General features: G+C 49.2%; 1 protein-coding gene across 4 annotated transcripts in view; it reads right to left on the bottom strand.

The window, feature by feature from the left end:
• Positions 1-22,410, bottom strand: part of ITGB5 (integrin subunit beta 5) — a 108,954-nt gene that overhangs the window by 39,792 nt on the left and 46,752 nt on the right. For all 4 annotated transcript variants that reach the window (XM_089910602.1, XM_022567587.3, XM_089910604.1 and 1 more), the window contains 3 exons: positions 7,912-8,073; positions 6,352-6,447; positions 4,479-4,568 (listed from right to left, as the gene is read on the bottom strand). In XM_089910602.1, the coding sequence (XP_089766728.1) occupies positions 4,479-4,568; positions 6,352-6,447; positions 7,912-8,073 (348 nt within the window). The remainder of the gene's footprint in view (positions 1-4,478; positions 4,569-6,351; positions 6,448-7,911; positions 8,074-22,410) is intronic.

Below are 22,410 nucleotides of genomic sequence, written 5' to 3' on the forward strand. Positions count from 1 at the left end.
CAGTAACTGTAACAGATGCAAACAGAATCCTATATTCTACTCTGGCCGTGAGACCCCCAAGTTCTGTGTTCAGATCTGAAGTTTGTATTATTCCTGATCCCCATGTTGTCTCGGGTAGGAACTGTGGAGATTATTCAGTTCAAACCTCCCATTTTATGGAAGTGGGAACTGAGGCCAAAGAAAGGGCCTTATCCAGGGCCACTCAGCTGCCAGGGGCAGGCAGGCAGGACCAGAACCGGGCCTTCTGGGTCTCCCGGCAGTGCTCTCTGTAGTCACCAGACCGGGCCTTTCTTTACTCGAAAACTGGCTCTGATCTTGGAGAGTGCAGATGGTCAGGTTGCATCCTGGTTGAGTCAGTCTCCCCTCAAAGATTATGAGCTCCTAGACGGCAGGACTGTGTTCTGTCCACTGTTTTATTCCCACCGTGTGGCATGATGCCTGCCACACGTTAGGCAGTATTTATTTGTTGAACAAATGAATGAAATGGATGGAGTACAGGATATACAGCAGAGGATCAAAGCCACAGCCAGTGCAGTTCTGATGCATGAAAACTTTTGTGTCATAAGATAATTATCTGAAATTCAATTAATTCCTACCAAATTTGCCTCTGAACATGATTCCTTACTCCTCACCCTAGGACAAGAAGACAATGTCAAGAAGTTTAAAGGCTATTAAATACTCAGGCTAGGTCCCATCTGCAACTGCTTTAAGTCAGGCCAGCTGTGGAGTGGGTGGGAGCAGACTTCATGGCAACAACAAAAAGAGAAACATGTGCTCGGAGAGGACTCGGATGTCACCCTCCACATGCAGCTCTAGTGGTTTCCAGCTCATTCTTTTCTTTCCCACTCTGAAAAGAGACCCCCCCCCCGCCATGATTTCTCTCTGAGTCCTACCCCCCTTTGTCAAGGTGACATAATGCTGGTGGGGTGTGTGTGTGTGTTTGTGTTTGCATGCACCCAGGGCCCTACCTCTGAGCTCTGGAAGGGAACCTCTCGCCAGCACCCACTGTACAGCAAAGCTCCACGCTGGTGATCTCTCACAATAAAGAAGTTGGCACAGCAAGAAAAAACATAGAAATCGAAGCCCAGAGGTGAACGTTTCACACAGTGAAAGCCAAGAACGACAGACTCGATTCTACGAGACGTTACATTAAACGTGCCCTTTCTGTTTTGCTCCCTCCACAGCCTGGAGTCACACCATGGCCATTTCCACTGTTACCTGTGTTCTGCTGCAGTCCTCTCAGGATGTCCCCACGGACGGTGTACCAACTAAGCGAGGCAGAAGTCAACCCCAAAGCACAGAGGTGGCAAGGTGACGCAGAGAAACACAAATGGTCCCATGAGAGCTGTGCTTGGACTGTGGCCGGGGAGAGGAACAGGTGAAAGGACAACCAGAGCCCCTGCACGGGCCAAAGTGCACGTGTGTATGCACACACGCGCACACACACACACACACACACAGGCCTGTGCAGGCCAAAGTGCACGTCCACACACACAGGCCCATGCAGGCCAAAGCGCACGTGCACACGTACACATATACATACACACATACACACCCGTGCAGGTTCAAATCCAGAAGTATGGGCAGCTGAGGCCCAGCCCGGGCCTTCCCGTTTGCCAGAAAGGACGGCAGCCGGCGGACAGGGTGCTAATCAACGTCAAGCACCAACATACCCCCAACACGGCTTCCACCAACTAGACTGTGCTCTGAATACCTTGCTGTTTCTATATTTAATATATTTCTTTAAATTTCCACTGAAGGAAAGGGCAGAAGTAGGGAGTTACCAAGGGTCCTGACTTTTTAGGGTGATGTATACATTCACTGTCTTGATGTAGTGATGGTTTCACAGGTGTGTACAAGTGTCAAAACTTATCAAAATATACACTTTAAATCTGTACACTGTATTGTTGGTTAATTATCTCTCGATAAATCTGTTTTCATTTTCCAATGAATCTGCATAGTCGTTGTGGATAGTATTCCAGAAACGCCCATTTTAAAGGTTGAATTCCACACGTTCACTCATGAGTCACACGTCTTTTTTCCTAGCGTGTTCTCAGTTTAACTCAGAGTCCAGCTACAGTACCAGATTCCCAAAGGTCCTCAGGGGGCTCATCCCAGGTTCCAAACGCAGCTCCTGCCTGGAACAGACCCCCTTCTCTACTCTTCTGGTTCCCAAATCCTCAGCCGCAGAAAGGGCTCCCTGCTCCTCTCCTGACCTCTGCCTAAACCCAGGCCCCTGGATTTCCATCAAGAAAACGAGTTTATCTACCATGAATCCTGCTCAGGGCCAATGCAACGTGCCTCAGAGGGAGAGCAGCACTGAGCGTTTATGAGATCCTGCCCAGGGAACCACCACCACTGTCTCGTGCACCCTGGTCATCAGGGGACCCGCACACGGATGTGGACGTGCAAACCGCTTGGCCGCACAGAACGCTGACTGAGCAGAGCCCCTTTTCCATTTCTGGTGCACACCACCCCACCAGTTCCACAGAACTGGGTGTCATGACGCCCTCCTATATTAAAGTCTCGAGGAGCAGGGCCCTGGGCCTTTGGCAGGAAACGTTCCCGGGGGAGCCCCAGAGCTCTGTCAGCCACCCAGGGCGTCAGAACTCAGGAGCTGACCTAGGATGGAAATGCTGGGGGGTGGCTCCTCCCCAGAAACCCAGGAGAAATCCGCAGCCCACGCCAAAGCCCAGGATGTGATTGCCCTTCAGCCATTTCTTCCCCAAAGGCCCTGGCTTGGCAGGAGGCAAGCACTGGTCACTGCACTGTTGACAGCGGGTCCAGCAGTGGCCCCCTGCTAACGCAGGGGTCTCTAAGCCCCGGGACCCCAGCAGGACAGAGAGAGCAGCCCAGGGTAGGCCTCCGGCTCTCGCACTGACTCCTCTGTTCCATGTCCAGAGCTTGAGGCCCAAGGCATCATGGTGAAGAGTGGCCCTCGGGACGGGGGTGACATTGGGTAGGCCCAGCCCCCCGCCGACACACACTCTTCTCAGACTCTCAGCATGTTACGCGTCCACTCACTGCGGAATCTGAAAACCGCCAAGTGTAGTTAACCTGGAAATCTGGTCTCAGTGGGTTCTGAGGTGGCCACGGGATACGATGAGGATTAAAGGCCAGAGGTCAGAAAAGAGGACGTTAGTATGTGGGGGGAATAAGTTAGGAAAGGAGAAGGAAGTCTAGTTTCTCGCAACAGGAAGTTCCCGGAGTGAGGCGGATCACAGCCTGTGTGAGAGGCAGAGGATCCTTAGCTGCACAAAGGTGGAGGTGCGGAGGACGGAAAACCGGCCACAAGTCCTCACTGCTGCCCACTCACCGCCTTCAGGACACTGAGGCTCCAGGAGACCCCAGGAGACCAGGTGAGGGCTGGGAACCCCCAAGCTCTGGGTCCCCCGTGGCGAGGCCATTACCTACAGCTCCTGGTCTAGCTGGGCAGTAACGCAAAATAAGGCTGGGGCTTCCCTGGTGGCGCAGTGGTTGAGAGTCCGCCTGCCGATGCACAGGACACGGGTTCGTGCCCCGGTCTGGGAAGATCCCACATGCCGCGGAGCGGCTGGGCCCGTGAGCCGTGGCCGCTGAGCCTGCACGTCCGGAGCCTGTGCTCCGCAACGGGAGAGGCCACGACAGTGAGAGGCCCGCGTACCGCAAAAAAAAAAAACATGAACAAAATAAGGCTGCATCAGTAGGGTCACAAATTCAACTGGAAAGGCAGAGCTCCAAATACACATATGAAAATCAGTCATGGGAAAGTAAGATGGTTTTTCTAACACACGTGATACCAGAGTGGTTAATCACATTCCCAGGTTAGCCCACATGTCTATTCTACGTAAGTTCAGGACTAACATTATTCCTTAAACTACATCTCCTCTATGCAGAACTTTGTTTTAACAGGAAGCTGCACTCTGAATCCCAATTTGGGAATTACCGGGCCTCATGAGGGGCTGGGTGGGCACTGGAGGCCTTGCAAGGAGGGGACAGCTGAGGGCACATACTTCCCAGCACAAGAAACCATGCTTGTCGTTTTCCCGAGAAAAGGTAGGTCTGAGTCAAATACCTCCTGAGTGTTAGAAACTGAGAGGAAGGAGGGTAGGAAGGAGAAAGGTTTGGGAATCATGGGTGACTGGCTTGGGATGTGGCAGTGACTGCTAAACTACATCCTTAAGTGCTGTACTTAGTAGGGCAGAGCCGAGTTAACAGGACGGGTTACAAAAGCACGGGATTTAACAGGCCCACTCAGGTTTCCTCTGAGAGGACCTGATTACAATCAGACCCTAAGTGTGCAGACTCATTCTAGTCTGCAGGTCTATGTGGAGCTCCAGAAGCCTGGGGGATTTCAGTCCTGCCCACTGGGAGGCGAAGTCAGTGTGTGTGCTTCTCACTTCTCACCACGGGGAACACAGAGACCTGAGTCCACCTCAGTCCACACCAGCTCCCGGGGCCTCAGTGGGAGAGGGTGGGGGAAGAAACCAGTGACTTACGTTGTATGCATTGATAATCAGTTGAATTATATTTTTGGAGTCTCCGTGTAATATCTCCACCGTTGTTCCAGGTATCAGGGCTGTAAAATTCTTGGGGGGGAAAAAAAAAAAAGAAAACAAATGAGCCCATTTTGCCTTTCCACACTGTCAAAGAGTGAACACTGCCCTACTGAGCTAGACCCGTCAGGGCCCCCAGCACTGATTCTGCCACCCTCTCACACCGTAAACTAGAGAAGATGCCATAAGCAGAGGTAAGAAGAAGGCACAAGGGAATGGAGTTGCTGCAGTCGGCTGTGGAATCTCGATTCTTGAAGGTCTGGGTGGAAAGGGCCTGACAAGATCTGTTCCTAAAGCATAATGTCATGCTTCTTCTTGGAGAGCCCTCCTCTCTGGCATGTAATGGACAACTCTCTGGAATTCCATCCTCTAAGGTCAACATATTATTGATGTGCTCGCCCTCTCCCCCCTAGACTACATAGGCATTCCCAGGTTCAGTTCAAGGATGCCCTCGACCTGGCCAGCAGAAGTGAAAGGGGAAACTTTTCTAAGGGTCTCGAATACAGCCTCTTTTCCTAGGAGGGAAATGAACGTGAATGGTGCCTTCCCAAGGAGGTCTGGTATCTCCGGGTGAAGTCTTTGGCAAAGCAGGCAGCCTTGAAGTGGCTGCCTTTCCTCTTTCACTTGTACGAAGGCCTGAGTATGTCACTTACTAAAGTGACAGAAATGTTAGAAACACCCGCCACCCTCAGCCTGCCTTTGGACTGGATATGCCTCCCGAGCGAGAGGTCCTTGGTTCTGAGCAAGGCTGGCTTAAGCCAAGGTGGGTCTGTCTTCCCTCCTGAAGCATCCGGTAGCATTCTCAGTACAGTCTGTGCAACTGACCTCTCTAAAAATGGTATTTGTAAATGGATATGTTCTATCCTGCTATCTTCACTAAGCAACCTCCTTCCCTTGTTTTCATCTTCTAAAATTGATTCAGACTAAAAGAGGATAAAGAGCTCAAGAAGGTGTAAGTGGCATTTTATCAATGATTATCTCAGGCAGGAGCAGTAGAAACACACCATCAGACAAGGGTTCTTTTGGGGATATTTAAGAGCAGTAAAGAGAGGGGACGGGTTGGCTGTTCTAGAGGTGGGGATTAATTTCTCATAACCTCTCAATTCAAAAGATGTCAGAGGTGAGCTGGGCTTCACACTTGGCTCACACGAACACTCCCTGAGCAGTCCGGAGGAGAGTTCTAGTGAAAGGCAACTTGCCTGTGATCGTGGGAAAGAGCACATTCACGAGGGAAATGTCTAATGGTGGCCCATGGGATGACCCGGGAAGAGTCTCTCTTAGACAGGGCAGACTCACACACATACTACTCTGTTCACTCAAGACCCGTAGTTTTCTTCGGAAATTCCTGTCCCAAACTGACCCACTGGTCCCCCGTACTCTGCAGGAAGGCATAAAAACTCTGGACTGTGGAACTGGTGATGTAGCCTGCCCAGATGCCTAGCTTCCTTTCTGTACATTTTCATTGTATATCATCCTTCCCTATTCCCCCCTGGGTGTTTCCATTTCATCATCTGAAAAACTATTTCCAGAGTTTTTCTCATTACCAAATTAGAAACCATATGTTTAACTTCCCTGGTACGTACTGCTATATGAACGCTTAAGAGCTTCCTTAATACTATTATTTTCCAGTAGATCAGGTCAGGGCTATATTCCACCCTCCTCTGGATCTCCGCCCACACAGAACAGGGCTGTTAACACCCCTCACCCGGCCTCCCCACACTTCACCTGACCCCACATTCCAATCTCCCATTCATCTCAGGGTCAGCAGGGCCCCCAGATTCAGGCCATCAGCCTCCTTCACACGCTCCAGGTGTACCTTGTAGAGCATATAATGGTTCTTCGTCACTGCAAAGATGAGGTTGATGTTGTTTTCTGCCAATTTCTCTCCAAGCAAGGCCAGGGATGGATAGTCCTAAGGCCAAGGCAAAAGTCAAGGTTGTAACACTTCTCCCAGGCTGACACACGAGCATGTGGCTCCAACGTGCACTCAGTAACTCATCACTTGCCACGATAAGCACCTTCCCCTGGCAGGGCCTTAATAACCACGCCCCATCGTCAGCTCCTTACTGAGAAACTGTAGGGGAGATTCTCCAGGAAAGGACCCTCTGGCACCTACTAGACTAGACTCAGTCCTCCTACCCCTCCAACACAGAAGAGAGAAGTGATGAGTGGACGTTTCCCACACTTGGTCCGTGTTTCCATCCCTTCAGCAGGAATGGGGCAGAGGGGGGAAGTCCCCAAAAGGAGAGCCACCACGTCCGACCACCTACCGTCAACACCTGTTATCTTCCCTCTCTTCCCTAAGACTGATCTTCCTGATCTCCTTGCCCTATTTTTCCTTTTCCTGTGCCCAATATTGGGCCTGCCAATGTCCCCTACAGGCTCTGCTCAGTCCTCTCATGGCTCAGAACGGGCAGAAGAGGCTGCTGACATTTGGACTAAAAGTTGGGCTACAGAGGGGGAGGGGTGCAGAGCAAGAAGGGAGGGAGGACACCTCGAGGCAGCTCAGCAACATCCGGAAGGACTTTAAGGGCTGATGATGGACGCAGGGGTCCTCATCGGTGAGTTCTACAGCTATCAGGTTGTACAGTTACGAGTTCTTTATCCAGACTCCATTACTCTTGACCACCTCTTAAAACTGGAGATAATGGGCTAGTCCAGCAAGAATTAGAAGAATTGCTCTCTAGCCAGACACCAGAATGGGTTTGGGAAGGAAGAGGGTGTAGATTTTGGGAGGAAAAAACTGTACAGCAAATGTGGAAAAATCTTAATTGTTGGGTCTGGTTGATAGTTAGATAGAGTCCACTTCACTGGCCTAGCATATGTTTGAAATTCTGCCTAAGTTCTGTTTAATCGCATGGCCCCAGGGCCAGGCTCCTGGGAATGGAAGGTCCTTGGGGCTTCTCCTCCCGTGTAGGACACCTGCCACCCCACCCCTGACACTGATGGAACTCAGGGCATCAGGAAACCCATTTCTAGAAGTCAGGAAGTCTTGTCTTCGCTGGTCTTGCCCCATAACTTCTATCCCAGTTTTTGGCTCTGCTGGAACACAGTCCTCTCCCTCGTGCAAAACCACCTCTCCCCTTTGAGATCCATCCTGTCTCGCCAGGTCACCTCTTCCCTCGACCAAACACGCCCCATGTGGGTGCACAAAAGCAGAAAGATGAACCAGCTACAGAAATCCCTGAGAAATGTTCTAAGTTAATGACGAGGAGAAGTTCTAGAAGCCCAGTTGGAGAAGATGGAGTAGAGACCCAGTCCCAAGAATGGGGTGGAAAGTCGGTGAGTGGAGGTCCAGAGGAAGGTGGCAAAGGCCGGCGAGGCCTCGGACCACAGGCAGGGTGGCGGGACCGGTGCTGGGGTCCCCGGTCCGCACCATCTGGTTGGAGGCAGTGTACTCGTTGGCCTCATTCAGGTGGCACTGGCCGTCGTGAGGCTGCACCAGGCCCCCCAGCTTTCCGTCCAGCGCGATGTGGGGCACGTCGTCCGTCGTGAACACCAGCAAGTGCAGCGCGTCCTTTCGCCAGCCGATCTTCTCCTGAGGGACAGAGGTTGATGGGTGTTAGGCCTTCCTGGCTGCCACCCAAGCCTGCCCTGGGGCATCCTGCCCCTCCCTGCTCGACTCTGTACCTGACAGCCACTCCCCTTGGACGCCTCCCCTTTTAGTCTCCCCTATAGCTCCTTCCACAGAGCAGCCTTTAGCCCCCCAACCTCCCTTCAACACACTCGGCGGGCTGCCCTTGTCTAAGACGACTGGTAAGCGAGCACTTCACTCCCCCAACTAGACACGAATCACTCACAGCAGAGTGTTCTAATGACCGACAGGCAGATCTGTCTTTGGAGGATCTGAGAAAACCGGCCATCTTTCTGGTAGAAGTAAACCACTCCAATCACGAGCTGAACTAGTCTGGTAGTTAAGGTCAATCAGACTAGCTCTTTTCTCCCTTTACTGCTTCACTGTATGGAATGTATCCACTCTTCAGACAGAGGCACGGCTCAACACGAGCTATCTTGCAAGGGAAGGACTCTATTTTTTCATATTTAGACACTGTGGCCCCGATACTACACAAAAACACTCCCAGTCATTACTAGTAGGAGCAGCTAGACCCTGATACAGGGCAACAAAAACTGGGATAGGGATGCCTTCATACCAGTAGTGAAAGAGCATCCCAAAATACGTGGGTAGCAGGATGGATACAGGAAGGGTTTAAACACCGCTGAGTTATCTACACATGTACACTTGACACTGAAATAGGAGACTGGATTCACAGACTTTCCAAGTTAAAAGCTATCACCTTATGGCAGATAAGGGATTGAGGGTATCGTCCTCTCTTTCTTATCGCCACAATGATGGATAAAACAGCCTTCAAGAGCTATGATATTTTCTCATTTGCTCCGAAAGCAGCGTGGAAATAAGTCACAAAGAGTCAGCGTAACACATGGAAGAAAAGGCAGTTTGAAAGGAAGCCAGGGAGGACTGAAAGCCAGGAGGCCAGCTGTGAGCAAAGAATTCACCTTTGGGGAATCAGTTTCCCAGACTCTCAACGTTCATCCAACAGACAATTACTGACTTCCTACCACATGCAGTCCCCATGGAAGGCACTGGGTCTAAGAAACAGCCTGTTCCAGACCTCAAAAAGCTTGCAGTCAAGTGGAAACACAGCCTTAACGTATCACAATAAGCATGCTTTTTTACATCTTTATTGGAGTATAATTGCTCTACAATGGTGTGTTAGTTTCTGCTTTATAACAAAGTGAATCAGTTATACATATAGATATGTCCCCACATCTCTTCCCTCTTGCGTCTCCCTCCCTCCCACCCTCCCTATCCCACCCCTCTGGGTGGTCACAAACCACCGAGCTGATCTCCCTGTGCTATGTGGCTGCTTCTGAGAAAACCATAATTCAAAAAGAGTCATGTACCAAAATGTTCACTGCAGCTCTATTTACAATAGCCAGGACATGGAAGCAACCTAAGTGTCCATCGACAGATGAATGGATAAAGAAGATATGGCACATATATACAATGGAATATTACTCAGCCATAAATACACTTTTAATGGAAACCCGGGGAGGAGGAGAGAAGGCTTCCCAGGGCAGAGGAAATGTCAGCTGAGCTGAAGGTGAGGAGGACCCTTCAAGGAAACTGGAAGAAGAAATGACAGAGGAGGCAGAAGTTGGGGTGGGGAGTGGGTTGCTCTAGGTGCTGGTAAAGGCACAATGACCAGGCCGGGCACGTTTTCAGAACCCAGAGGAAGCAACCTAGAAGGTCCCTAACACAGATGCATTCTAAGCTGTGACAAAACTAATCTACGGTATTAGAAGTGGAGATAAGTGGATTCTCTTGGAGGCAGGACTGGGTGTCTTGAGAGGGGGTGTTAATAACTGGAATATATGGAAAGACAATGAAAACTCATCAAACAATTTTGAAAAACAACAACGAAGTTGGGGGATTCATTATCTAAGGCCAAGACTTATTATAAAGCTACAATAATTGAGACTGTGTGGTAATGACAAAAGGATAGACACATAGACCAGTGGAACAGGATAGAAACCAGAAATAGACCCACACATACGGTCAATTCGATAGAAGGTATTGGAATAATTAGACATCCATATAAAAAAAAATGAACCTCAACCCACAGCTCTCACTGTATACAAAAATGAACTCAAAGTGGATCACAGACCTAAAACTATAAAACGTCTGAAGGAAACAAAGGAGAAAAGCTTTGTGACCTTGGTATAGGCAAAGATTTCTTAGATGATTCACAGGATAAAATTTTGATGAATTAGACTCTGTCAAATTAAAAACATCTGCTCTGGGCTTCCCTGGTGGCGCAGTGGTTGAGAATCTGCCTGCCAACGCAGGAGACATGGGTTCGAGCCCGGTCTAGGAGGATCCCACGTGCCGCGGAGCAGCTGGGCCCGTGAGCCACAACTACTGAGCCTGTGCGTCTGGAGCCTGTGCTCCGCAACAAGAGAGGCCGTGATAGTGAGAGGCCCGTGCACTGCAATGAAGAGCGGCCCCCGCTTGCCACAACTAGAGAAAGCCCTCGCACAGAAACGAAGACCCAACACAGCCATAAATAAATAAATAAATAAATAAAGTGGAAGCCTGTCTACAATAAACATTAAAATACGAGAAATACGAGCTTTCTTTAAAAAATTAAATAAAAAAAATAAAAACATCTGCTCTTTGAAAGATACCACTGAGAAAATGAAATGCCAAGGCACAGATCGGGAGAAAATGTTTGCAAAAAATAAAAATCTGACAAAGGACTTGTATCCAGAATGTATAAAGAACTCTCATAGGCCAATAACAACACAAACAACTGAATTTTAAAAGCTAGAGACTTGAATAGACATTTTTACCAAAGAAGAGATATGGATGGAAATAAGCACATGAAAGGATCCTCAACAACATTAGTCATTAAGAAAGTGCACAGGGCTTCCCTGCTGGCGCAGTGGTTAAGAATCCACCTGCCAATGCAGGAGACACGGGTTCAAGCCCTGGTCCAGGAAGATCCCACATGCCGTGGAGCAACTAAGCCTGTGCGCCAGAGCTACTGAGCCTGTGCTCTAGAGCCCACGAGCCACAACTACTGAGCCCACGTGCCACATCCACTGAAGCCCCCGTGCTCCAGAGCCCATGCTCCGCAACAAGAGAAGCCACCGCAATGAGTAGCCCGCGCACGGCAACGAAGAGTAGCCGCTGCTCACCGCAACGAGAGAAAGCCCATGCACAGCAATGAAGACCCAATGCAGCCAAAATTAATTAATTAATTAAAAAGAAAAGGTGCACATTAAATTCACAATGAGATGCCATTAGATAGCTATGCCAATGGCAAAAAAAAAAAACAGCCCTGAAGATACCAAGTGCTGGAAAGAATGTGGAACAATCAGAACTCCCATAAATTGCTAGTGAGAATACAAAATATTTTGGCGACTCTGGAAACCAGTTTGGCATATTCTTATAAAGTTAAATACACAATGACCATCAACTCAGCAATCCCACTCTTTGGTATTTATCCACGAGAAATGAAAACTTATGCTCACATAAAAACTACTATGCAAATATTTATATAACAGCAATTCGTGATCACCAAAATTTAGAAACAACCCAAATGTCCATCAGGTGGTGAATACATAGACAAACTGTAGTACATCTCTACAATGGAATACTATTCAGCAAGAAAGAGGAACAGACTGCTGATACACACAACTCGGATGAATCTCCAAAGCACTAGGTTAAGTGAAAAAAGCCTGACTCAAAAGGCAACTTGCTGCCTAACTCCATTCAGAAGATATTCACGGAAAGACAAAAATATAGGGACAGAAGACAGATTGGTGGTTGCCAAAGGCTGAGTGCCAAGGGAGAAGTCAATAACAGACGGGTATTGGGAAACTTTCTGAGGTGACAGAAATTACCTGTATCTTTTTTTTTCATTTCTTTTCTTCATCTATATCTTAATTGTCGGGGTGGCTCTAAGTTGTTATACCTAAAAAGGGTGAATTTTACTCTATGTAAATCATCCCTCAATACACCTCACTTTAAAAAACGCTTAAAGAAGTATATACATCTTTTGACTCGATGATTCTACCGCAGGAGACTCTATCTGCAAGAAGTATTCTGAAGTACGCACGGCAGTATTTTTACAAATAGTGACAAAACAGGAAAGAGGTGACTACCCTACCAGAATACGGGAACGGTTAAGTAAACTGAGATCTCTCCTTTCCACCATTAGAAATTATGTTCATAAAAAGTATGAAATTATGTGTAGACATGTATAATATAAAGTGAAAAACAAAGAATACTGTACTGTAATTACAGTGTGATTACAAACTATGGAAGAAACAGGCATCACTCTCCACTAAAAAGAGAACAGAGACTGAAACAAAATATACCATAATGATGTTGGGATTGAGATTAGAGGCAGTATCTTTTTCTTTTCCCCAAACTATCTTTAATAAGTGCTACTTTTAAAAGACTAGGCTTTGAATGCTGGCTCTGTCATTTAACTTTTTCAGCCTCCTTTTCTTCCACGCCAGCTTCTCAAGGGTCATGCAGGAACCTAAGGAGGGTGACAGCAAGCAGATAGAATAACGTGGAACTTGGAAACTTGAAAGTGGGCGTGGGAGCTTTTTGTCACTACCAACTACCTGTGTAGCTTTGACCACAATTATTTAACATCTCAAAGTTTTTTCTTGTTAGTAAGACAGGAATAATCATACTTAACATTTATTGTTCACCTCCACTATTCCATCACATCTTCACTGCAACCCTTATGAAGGAGGTAATACACTGTCATCTTGCAGATAAGGACACCGGTGTGCAGAGACATTAAGTCACTAGCCCAAGGTCACTGAACCAGTAAGGACCAGAGACGTCAGATTCAGAGGACCTGCCTCTTATCCGCAAAGCTAACTACCCAATCACATAGGGAGAGCCGAGGGTGTGTAATAATTGAGATAGTTCATCAAAGTACTTGGCAAGCTCTCAACTAACGACTGCTGATCCAGGCTAAATGTTTGTTGAATTGGAATATTGCATCTGAAACAGAAATAGCTCCACAAATGAAGAGTAGCATGGCTTAATAATATTAATTCTGTCTTCTCTGAAGTGGACTCTTGTTATGTAAGTGATGTTAACAAACTTGGCCCAGAGGTCGGGCTGCACAGAATGAGATGCTTATTCATTCACTCAGCCTTTTGGGCTTGGAGATTTTACAAGCACTGACTCCACAGAGAATTTACAATAGAAATAATTTTCCTACTGTCTGCTTGGACTATTTTGAAGTCTTAAGTTCTGTATCCACGTTTGGGGCAGAGATCAGTAGTGTGAAAGTGGATTTTTTTTTTTAAAGGAGTAACTACAGAATGGAGTGTGGCATGGAGGCCAGCATACGAGAGCTTTGGCACAGACAAGGCTGAGTTCAAGGGTTTGCTTTCTGAGACCCTAAGTCAGTCACTTCATCTCTCTCAGCCTCAGTTTCTTCCTCTGTAAAATGAAGATAATCCTACTTTACAGGGTTGATCCTAGGTTAACAAGTATTTAGTACATAAGACACACTAAAAAAGGGGTCTATAGTTACTACTCTCAGACTAGTAATAACTTTTACATTCCTTCTCGTCTCCTTTTGCTTCTTGATGTGTGAGGCTCCACGGTCACTACAGAGACCATGAAGGCTTGCATACCGAAAAGTTTAAAAGCCTTGTATTAATTAGAACCACAGTGAGATTCTACCACACACCTAACAGAATGGCTAAAAATTAAAAAGACTGGCCACATCAAACACTGGGGGAGATGTGGAGGAAACGGAACTGGCAGACACTGCCCATAGGGTTCTAAAATGATACATGTACTTTGCAAAACAGGTTAGCAATTTCTTAAAAAGTTAAACACCTACCATATGACCCAGCCCTCCCACTCTTAGGGACTGACCCATGAGAAATAAAAGCATACAACCACACAAAGACTTGAACACATTTGTAGCAGCTCCATTTATAATAGGCAAAAACTACCAAATATCCAAAACAACCCAGATACCCATCTACAGGTGGATGAATAAACTGTGGTGTATCCACACAAGGGAATACTACTCAGTAACAAAAGAAGTGATCACTCCTTAGCACAGATGACACTCAATAGCACACGTGAATCTCAAAACAGTTGTTCTGCGTGAAATAAGCCAGGCCAAAAAGAGTATATACTGGATTGCTGAAGTTTTAACAAACGCAAACTCACGTGTAGTGACAGAAATCAAAGTAGCGGCTGCCTGGGGAAAGAGGGCAGGAGACGCAGGAGGGAGAAATGACAAAGGAGTACAAATACTCTTTTGGGGGAGGAGAAGGATATATGTTCGTCATCTTGATTACGGTGAATATATATCTCACGGGTACGTATAAATGTCAATATTTGTCAAGTTGTACACGTTCAATATGTGTAGTTTATTATACATCGATCATACCTCAGTAAAGTTTTTTTCAACAAAGGCTTGGTGTGCTCAGAAAGTCACTCAAATATAGTAAATTGGATGACCAGACTGAATGCCAATGCTGTGCTGGGAATACCAGCTATGCATATTCCTTTGTTTGGTGGCAGTGCCCACAAAGCAGCTGGGAGTGTGGGCTCGGATGAACGGCAAACCTCAGTTCATGCCCACATCTTCCCTCGGCTTGTCTTTGTGACATTGGGCATGTTAATCAATCTTTCCCAGTCCCAGCTTCTCAGCTATAAGATAGAGATAATAGGGCTTCCCTGGTGGCGCAGTGGTTGAGAGTCCGCCTGCCGATGCAGGGGACACGGGTTCGTGCCCCGGTCTGCGAAGATCCCACATGCCGCGGAGAGGCTGGGCTCGTGAGCCATGGCCGCTGAGCCTGCGCGTCCGGAGCCTGTGCTCCGCAACGGGAGAGGCCCCAACAGTGAGAGGCCCGCGTACCGCAAAAAAAAAAAAAAAAAAAAAAGATAGAGGGCAGAATAGGGTTGTTGAGAGGATTAAACAAAATGATACACAAGGAGCACACCCCGCTCAGTACCTGCAGGCAGTAAACAGTCAAGAACCAACAGTGATTGTCCTCCATGGAGCCGAAAATCTGTGACTTAAATCCAGAAACACATAATCTTATTTTTGGATTGTAGGGTTATGGGCGATGTTTATTTCCTTTCTGCTCTTTGCATTTTCTAAATTTTTAGATTGAATGTATTCTCTTTTTATACAAAACTATTTTAAGAGAAAAAAAGACAGACTGATTTGTTTAGCTAAACTTTTCTCCAAGTCTCTGGGTAAAAACAAGATTTTTAAAAGCCAATCTCCTAAACATGACAGAGGTCAGCCCTCAGATGAAAATGTCACGGGTGGGTGGGACGGAAATGCGCTGGACTCCGAAGCCAGAAATCCAGCATCTGGCCAAGCCTGCAGTGTACCTGCCTTCTCTTCAGTCAGATCTGCATCAAACCCACCACAAGGTCTGTTCCAGCTTTTCAACTCCCAGTTCCCACGTGCTCAGGTGAGCAACGGACACACGTAACAGGACTCGCCTCGTCTATTCCAGGCGCTCAGTGTCTGGTTCCACAGCCCTAGTATGCCTCTCCGTCATAAACAAACAGGCATCGGCATCCCCCTGGCCTCTCCTCTGGTCTTAATGCTCTCAGGGAAGGAGTGCTCTCCCTCCCCAAGGAAACGCAGCCCCCAAATCCCACCCTCTCTGGAGCACAGTTCCATCCGTCAATTTCCTCTGCGTCCTTTCCTTGTGCCTGAATATATGCTCACGACCCACTTCTAATAAACACTCTGTTTTTGACCCAACATCTCTCATCACCTGCTAGTCGTAGAGGCAGACTGGCTGCCTCTATTTCCTCTCCCCAGCTCCGTATAACCCGACTTCTCCACACACCCCTACCGTCTCTCTCACCGGCGGCTCCCAGTCACCCGCCTCCTGCCCCCACACGCACAGTGGTTCTCTGCCCCAGCTGCATGTAAGGTCCTCAAGGGAGCTTCGACGATGCTAATGCCTGGCGGTTCTGATGTGACCTGCAGCCCAGCCACCGGGGCTTCTAAAGCTCCTGGGTGAGCCTACTGTGGCGCCAAGGTTGCAAACCTCGAAGCTCACGCTGAGGTCCTGCTGTCAGCCCCGCAGCCATCCTCTGGCCTTGCTCTCGGGCCTCTCTGCTGCCGACCAGGGCCTCCTTCGAGCCCTCCTGCCCTTGGCTTCCTGGACACCGCACCGTCCAATGCCCCCGTCCCCTATGGCTGCTAGCGGATTCCACCTCCTCTCCCGGCACTGGATGAGGTCAAAGGTAACACTGTCCCGGAGGAGATTTACCCAAGTTCCATGCATCTGCTTGGACAGCTCGCAATTAATTACCTCTCCCACTTGATCTCCTTCCTGAGCTTTAGTCCCAGGTCTGGACCAAAAGCCAGACATGTCTGCCGTCACCCAAAACTCAACTTCTCCAAAGCTGATGCACCATCTTCCCCTCCAGGCTTCCCCACTGCTGACAAAGGGACCATCAAATGTTTTATCTAGAAAACTTAGAATTATCTTTTTCATCCTACTTCCCTGGTCCCACCGCAACACCCGTCCAGTCCCGAACTGTCCATTCTGTCTTATAGTCCACTCCCATGACCTGTGTTGAGCCAGAGCCTTTGGGCAATGCTACGTGTTTTATCCTCCTTTTCCTAAGCCCACTCTGGGTGAGCAGGCGAGGCCCAAGGCTCACCCCTCTCCCAGCCACCAGCCTGCCTTCTGCCACCCGAGGGTGACGTGCTCTGTGACCCACGTTTACTCCAGCTGTTCCAGGCGAATCACACACGTGCACAGGAGACCATGCTATGTGAAAAGCAGCCATCCACAGACTCTGGACACACGTGTCAGAAGTAATGAGCGGTGGGAGGAGCTGCTGCCAAGCCCAGAACCTCTGACTCCGTCCACTCCCAGGAGGCAAACCCTCTGGTTTTGTACGGGCCACCAGTCCAATCTGTGCTGGGGCCAGAGATGACTTTCTCCAGTTGGAAGCTCAGTGGAGAACTTACCAAACTCTGCTCTGTCCTCAGAAAGCAGCAGAGATCTGGAGCTGAGAGAAGACAGGAAGGGATGTAGAGGCCAGAATAACAAAGAGCACTGCACCTGGCACATACTTGGCACTCGGTGAGGAATGAGTAGTAAGTGGATACGTGAACAAGATCAGGGTTGGGTAACAAGAAAACCTCCCTCACAATGTCCAGAAGTCTTCAATCACATCACTCCCAATTCCACCAACTATTTAATATGCTTTGCAATCCAACAGACATCTTCTTTTAATCATATAAATACGGGAAGCAGTAAGGGGCTAACTTAAGTGAAAATATTTCATCAGATCACCTGTCATGCACTGAGATCTGAGAAAACTAATGGGAATTGCAGAAAGGGTGGCAGCAGGGCCATGGAGATCATCCAACACGAGCTGCAGAAGGGTGGAGGAGGGGAGAGGGGCCAGGTCAGTCAGTGGGATGGTTATTGGAGGCCCTGGGCAGCCAGGCCTGGAAGTCAGCCTGGGGAACCTGGGATCCTGAAACGGCAAAGAGAGAACAGTAGTCCATGAAAAGGGGAAGCAGAATGGAGGTGGAAGGCCAGGCCTTACAACCTTTGAGAAAATAAATACAAACTGGCTCCTCCCAAGAGTGAAGACAGACTTGCTGTCTTGTTCACCTCCAACATGTGGCCCCAGAGACAGTGAAATAATGGCTAGGGAGTAAGGATGTCATTTCTCTGTTTGAGGACATGAAGCTCTGGCCTGTGCGGCAATTTGGTTTCTGGGGTTGGAACGAGTCACACGCAAGGGGCTACACGGTCTGACAAAGAGGAAGGTCACTGAAAGGCCTCCATCCTCCCCCGCCCACCTCCAGACTGTCCCTGGGTGCCCTTGAGCTGCCCCACCGCACCTGGACATTTACCCACTTGGTAAGGTGGCTCCACGGGGAAGCCATCGGGAGTGGAAAGCTTTTCCGGGCGCCAGCTCCAGGCACGCTGAGCTTGGCACACAGAATGGGTGTGCACGGCGGAGTTCACGGTCATGGTGGCCAAACACAAATGCAGCTTAAGAGGGTGCAGTGAGGACCAGACAGGCCAGAAGGAGCCACTGTAGAACAAAAGCACCAGTGGGTTACTGGGCAGAAAAGCTGCCTCAGAGAAAATAAGTAGCACCTGAAGTTCGGAAAGAACCTCCGAGGTTGGCTCATCCACGTTCCACCCGTGCAGGGATCTTTCATCCGGCACCTCCTCCGCACGGGCCTGGGGTCCCCACTCAGACTCACTGCCGCATCTGGCAGCCTGCTCCACAGCTGAGCAGAGGTCTTCGCTAGAAATTTCTCCCTTGCCTTGAACTCAAACCTGCTTCCCTGTGGCTACCCTAGCTCATCCCCTGGAACAGCCCTCTTCTGTAGTGATGTCTGAGGTCAGGTAACACTCTTCTTCCTGTAGTGGCTCTCGTCTTGGTCAACCTTTAACCACTCCTCAGAGGTGTGGTTTCCAGCCCTGGCACCATCCACTCACCCCTCCCTGCTCTCTAGCTATCAGCGTCTGCCTTAAACACAGCCCCAGAGGCAGATGCAGGTCCCTGGATGTGGTCTGGCTGCAGAGGAAGGCAGGGCTGGGACTGCGGCCTGCAGCACACAGCCTGTGTTTGGCAGCTGAATCTTCCGGCAGGCTCACAGAAGCCTGTGGGTCCCAATATCCATGTCCTAGTGACTTGCTTATACACAGGGACCACGGCAGAGCATGACAAGTGTGAGAGGCAGGCTCAGGGATGCCCTGTGGGAGGGTGCACGGGAAGGCCTGGGAATCTGAGAAAAGCTGACGCCCCACCCAGCGGCCTTAGAGGACATGGGTGGTGGGGCCCACCCGAATACAGCCTGGCTCGTTTGCCTCGGCTTGCTTGTTCCGAGAAAAGGCCCGCAGTACTCTCTCTGGTAAACAGTGTTCAATACAGGGGAGGCCTAGATCAGGATGCCGTTTCAGCGAGGACAGAAACACTATCTTTAAATGATGGGCTTCTCTGTTCTCGATGTCAGTCTAAGTTAAGTAAAATCAATGGCCACCCAGACAGCTGGGTCCTCCAGCCGGGTGTCAACATAGCCCATGGGCCTCAGTTGTCACTAAAGAGTCACCAGCCACATGCTCCCTCACTGCGAAAAGGAAGCGCCATCTGAAAAAGTGTCTCCACAGCGCTATCTGGGAGAGCTGAACAGAACCCACGGTTCCGAGACACCGTGAATTATAAATGAAAAGGGGGTTATCAGTGTTCCCGTGTCACAGATGGGGAAACCAAGGGCAAAGACAAGCAGGCTGGGCTTCCCTGGTGGCGCAGTGGTTGGGAGTCCGCCTGCCAATGGAGGGGACACGGGTTCCTGCCCCGGTCCGGGAGGATCCCACATGCCGTGGAGCGGCTGGGCCCATGAGCCATGGCCGCTGAGCCTGCGCATCCGGAGCCTGTGCTCCGCAACGGGAGAGGCCACAACAGGGAGAGGCCCGCAAACTGCAAAAAAAAAAAAAAAAAAAAAAAAAAAAAAAAGACAAGCAGGCTCACTCAAAGGGCTAGGCTCCAGCAGCGCACCGACCTTGGGACAGTACCCATGGTCTCCCTAGAAAACCCGGAGGCTGCCAGAGCCATGTTATAACTGTTCCTGATAAACAGGAAACTCTTAGTTCCAGAGAACAGCAGTATGTGCAGCTGTCTTTCCCGGGACAGAGTCAGTCCCGGCTCTACCACTGGCAAACAGGGTCACGTGGGAAAGCGAAATGGTTCCTTAGAGGAGGACTTTGCCTTCTTTGGAAGCACACCCCTCCCACTTCTCCACTCTTGTGTGGCCACAAAAGACGGCAGGTTATCTAAGGTCAAGGTTGAGAACTCCCATCTTTGGAGCCGGGAAGGTGGGTACAGTTCCATCTCTGGCTGTGTCATTTCCAGCTGTAAGACCTTCAAGAAGTTACTCAACCTTTCTAGGGTTGTTTCCTTATCAAAAGCAGACAGTACAACCACCTTCAAAGGATTAAGTAAAACAAGCCCCACTGAGGTGCTTGGCATAGAGCCTGGCTCTCACAAAGCATGCAGCCAATGGTAATCAGTAGCATCATCGCGCCAGAGCCTCAGGGCAAACAACGGGGAAGCAAAGAGACCAAGGTGACCCTTGAAGGGGAAGAACACTGTGATTCAACCACTGGGTCCTACCAGGGCCAGACGTTCTATAGTGTCCGTGCACCCCACCGGTACCTTAGATTGTCGTACAGGCATCTGTTGTCCAACTGCAGTGATGCTCCCGGGGACGGGAGCTGTGGCTCAGTCAACTGTGCAAGCCTCACAGCAGCTCGTGGGGCATCTTGCAGACTGTAAGTGCCCAACAAATTTTCCAGAAGTCAAAACTACAACACTCTGTACACTGACCTTTCAGGCAAGCACAGAGAGAGAACAGGTTTGGGGGAAGAAATGAGGAAGGAAAGGGGGCTGACCTGACTAGCCAAGGGGCAGACCCTACAGCAGATCTGAGCTTGGGGACTAAGGAGTCTTGACTCCTACAATGCACTTAAGGAAAAATAAGGCTGAATTCTTTCTGTAACTCGCTTCCCCAATCATGTGGACATTCAAGCCTATTTCTGTCACTTTGTAACAGTAAACACGTTCTCACCAGTAGTTTGTTTCTCCCGTTTCCGTCCGTGCTCTGCAATGAAAAATCTTTTTTAAAAATCTGTCTGTGGTTCAACTTAAGAAGGGCAAAAATGTCAATATTCCTTTCCTTAGGGAAAAGAAATCTCGGCCCATGACTCAGGATTTAGATATTCATCTAGAGCCCAAGCCCTAATAACATGCAGTAGAACATGTCTGATGTAGACTCTATGCAAGCCCAACTGAACTAAAGAAAAACGTTTGTAAATATGAGGTTGAACCATACGAGTTTTCTATTTTTGTAGGAGAAACTATCAATGGTCAAATATTAAATTTCATTGATAGTCACATGTCCATAATTTCACACGGTTCCATTTAATGTTTACAAATGAGTTGTTCTATTTCCTTTCTAGTGGATCTGAAAGCTCAAATCGAATCCGCGAGGATGGGGACTTTTTCTCATCTTTTTCTAATTTTCTTCACCGTACCTGCCACTGAGCACTTACTGGGCACACAATAAACATTCCTGAGCTGGAAAGCAGAACCAGCAGCTGTGAGCGGTGCAGTGAAGCCTACAGCACAGCTCACGGGCAGAAGGCAGAACAAGAACACGTCCCTCCAGGGACTAAAACAGTCGAGTGATTCAAACGTACACAATAAACCACAACCATGTGCAAAACAGAAAGCCAGGGAGGACCTTTACCACCTCCGACAAAAGCACTGCCCGGGCACGGGCGGAGCGCCTGCATGCCCACCCACAGTCCCACAGCCTCCGTGGGTTACAGGGAAATCCAATACTCTCACGGGCTTCACAAAGACACTGAGCCAGAGGAAGAGCAAGCAGGGTGGGTTGCATTAAGCCCCAGAAACCATGGTGCGACTTGCTGGCACAAACGGCTCACACATGCCGAGACAGATAACCCAGACTGCATGAACACAGGACTTATGGGGGCATCCCCTCGGGGGGCATGAAGGCATTAGGGGCCGCTGCCTTCCTTGAGGAAAGAAAGGCAGTTTTCTACGTTGCTCAATTCATGCGTGGAAAAATGACAAGTCTCAGGTCTAAAAGAAATCAGGCAACAAGTCGGAAGAAGCCAAATCAACTCCGGGGGAGGCTGGGCTGAGTGAAAACCTCTCACAGCCGAGCCTGCCTCCAGGAATGGGGAATTCTCCACCCTCTCCTGGTATCTGCAGCAGTCCCTGCCTGGCCTGGAGCTCAAGCCTGAACCAGGAGAGACAAAAAGCAAAATCAAGGGCTCTGGGCAAAGGGGCACAATGCTGTGACAAGTCCTTTGCACTGACCAGCCCAGCTGGAGGGCATCCTGGACCTCCTCCCCTCCAGCCCCACCTCCCTGCAGCCTCCAGATGAGCACTCAGGCCGCCACAGAGCCGGTTAGTAGCAGAAGAGGCACAGCTTGAATCGGGACAACAGGACTCTAAGTCCCCTCTGCTCTGCACGGCACTGTCGCTACTTCCCAAAGCACCTGGCACAATGTAATAGACAGGGCTTGGGCTTTAGAATCAACTGGATCTGGTTCAAATCCTGGCTCCACCCCTTTCCAACAGTAAGTAGAGTGAACCCTGTGACACTCAGTTTCCTCACCTGTAAACTGGGGACAAGTACCACCAATACACTGAAGGACTGTTGTGAGAATCAGAGATAGTGTATACAAAAGAGCTGGAGCACCGATGACAGTAGAGCAAGGGCAGCCATCATTTTGTCTCCAGAGGCCCACA

This window comes from Delphinapterus leucas, chromosome 4 (assembly GCF_059928025.1).
Source record: "Delphinapterus leucas isolate spDelLeu-1000000601 "Yukka" chromosome 4, BTC_Dleu_Yukka2, whole genome shotgun sequence".
In the NCBI taxonomy this organism is placed as follows: Eukaryota; Metazoa; Chordata; class Mammalia; order Artiodactyla; family Monodontidae; genus Delphinapterus; species Delphinapterus leucas.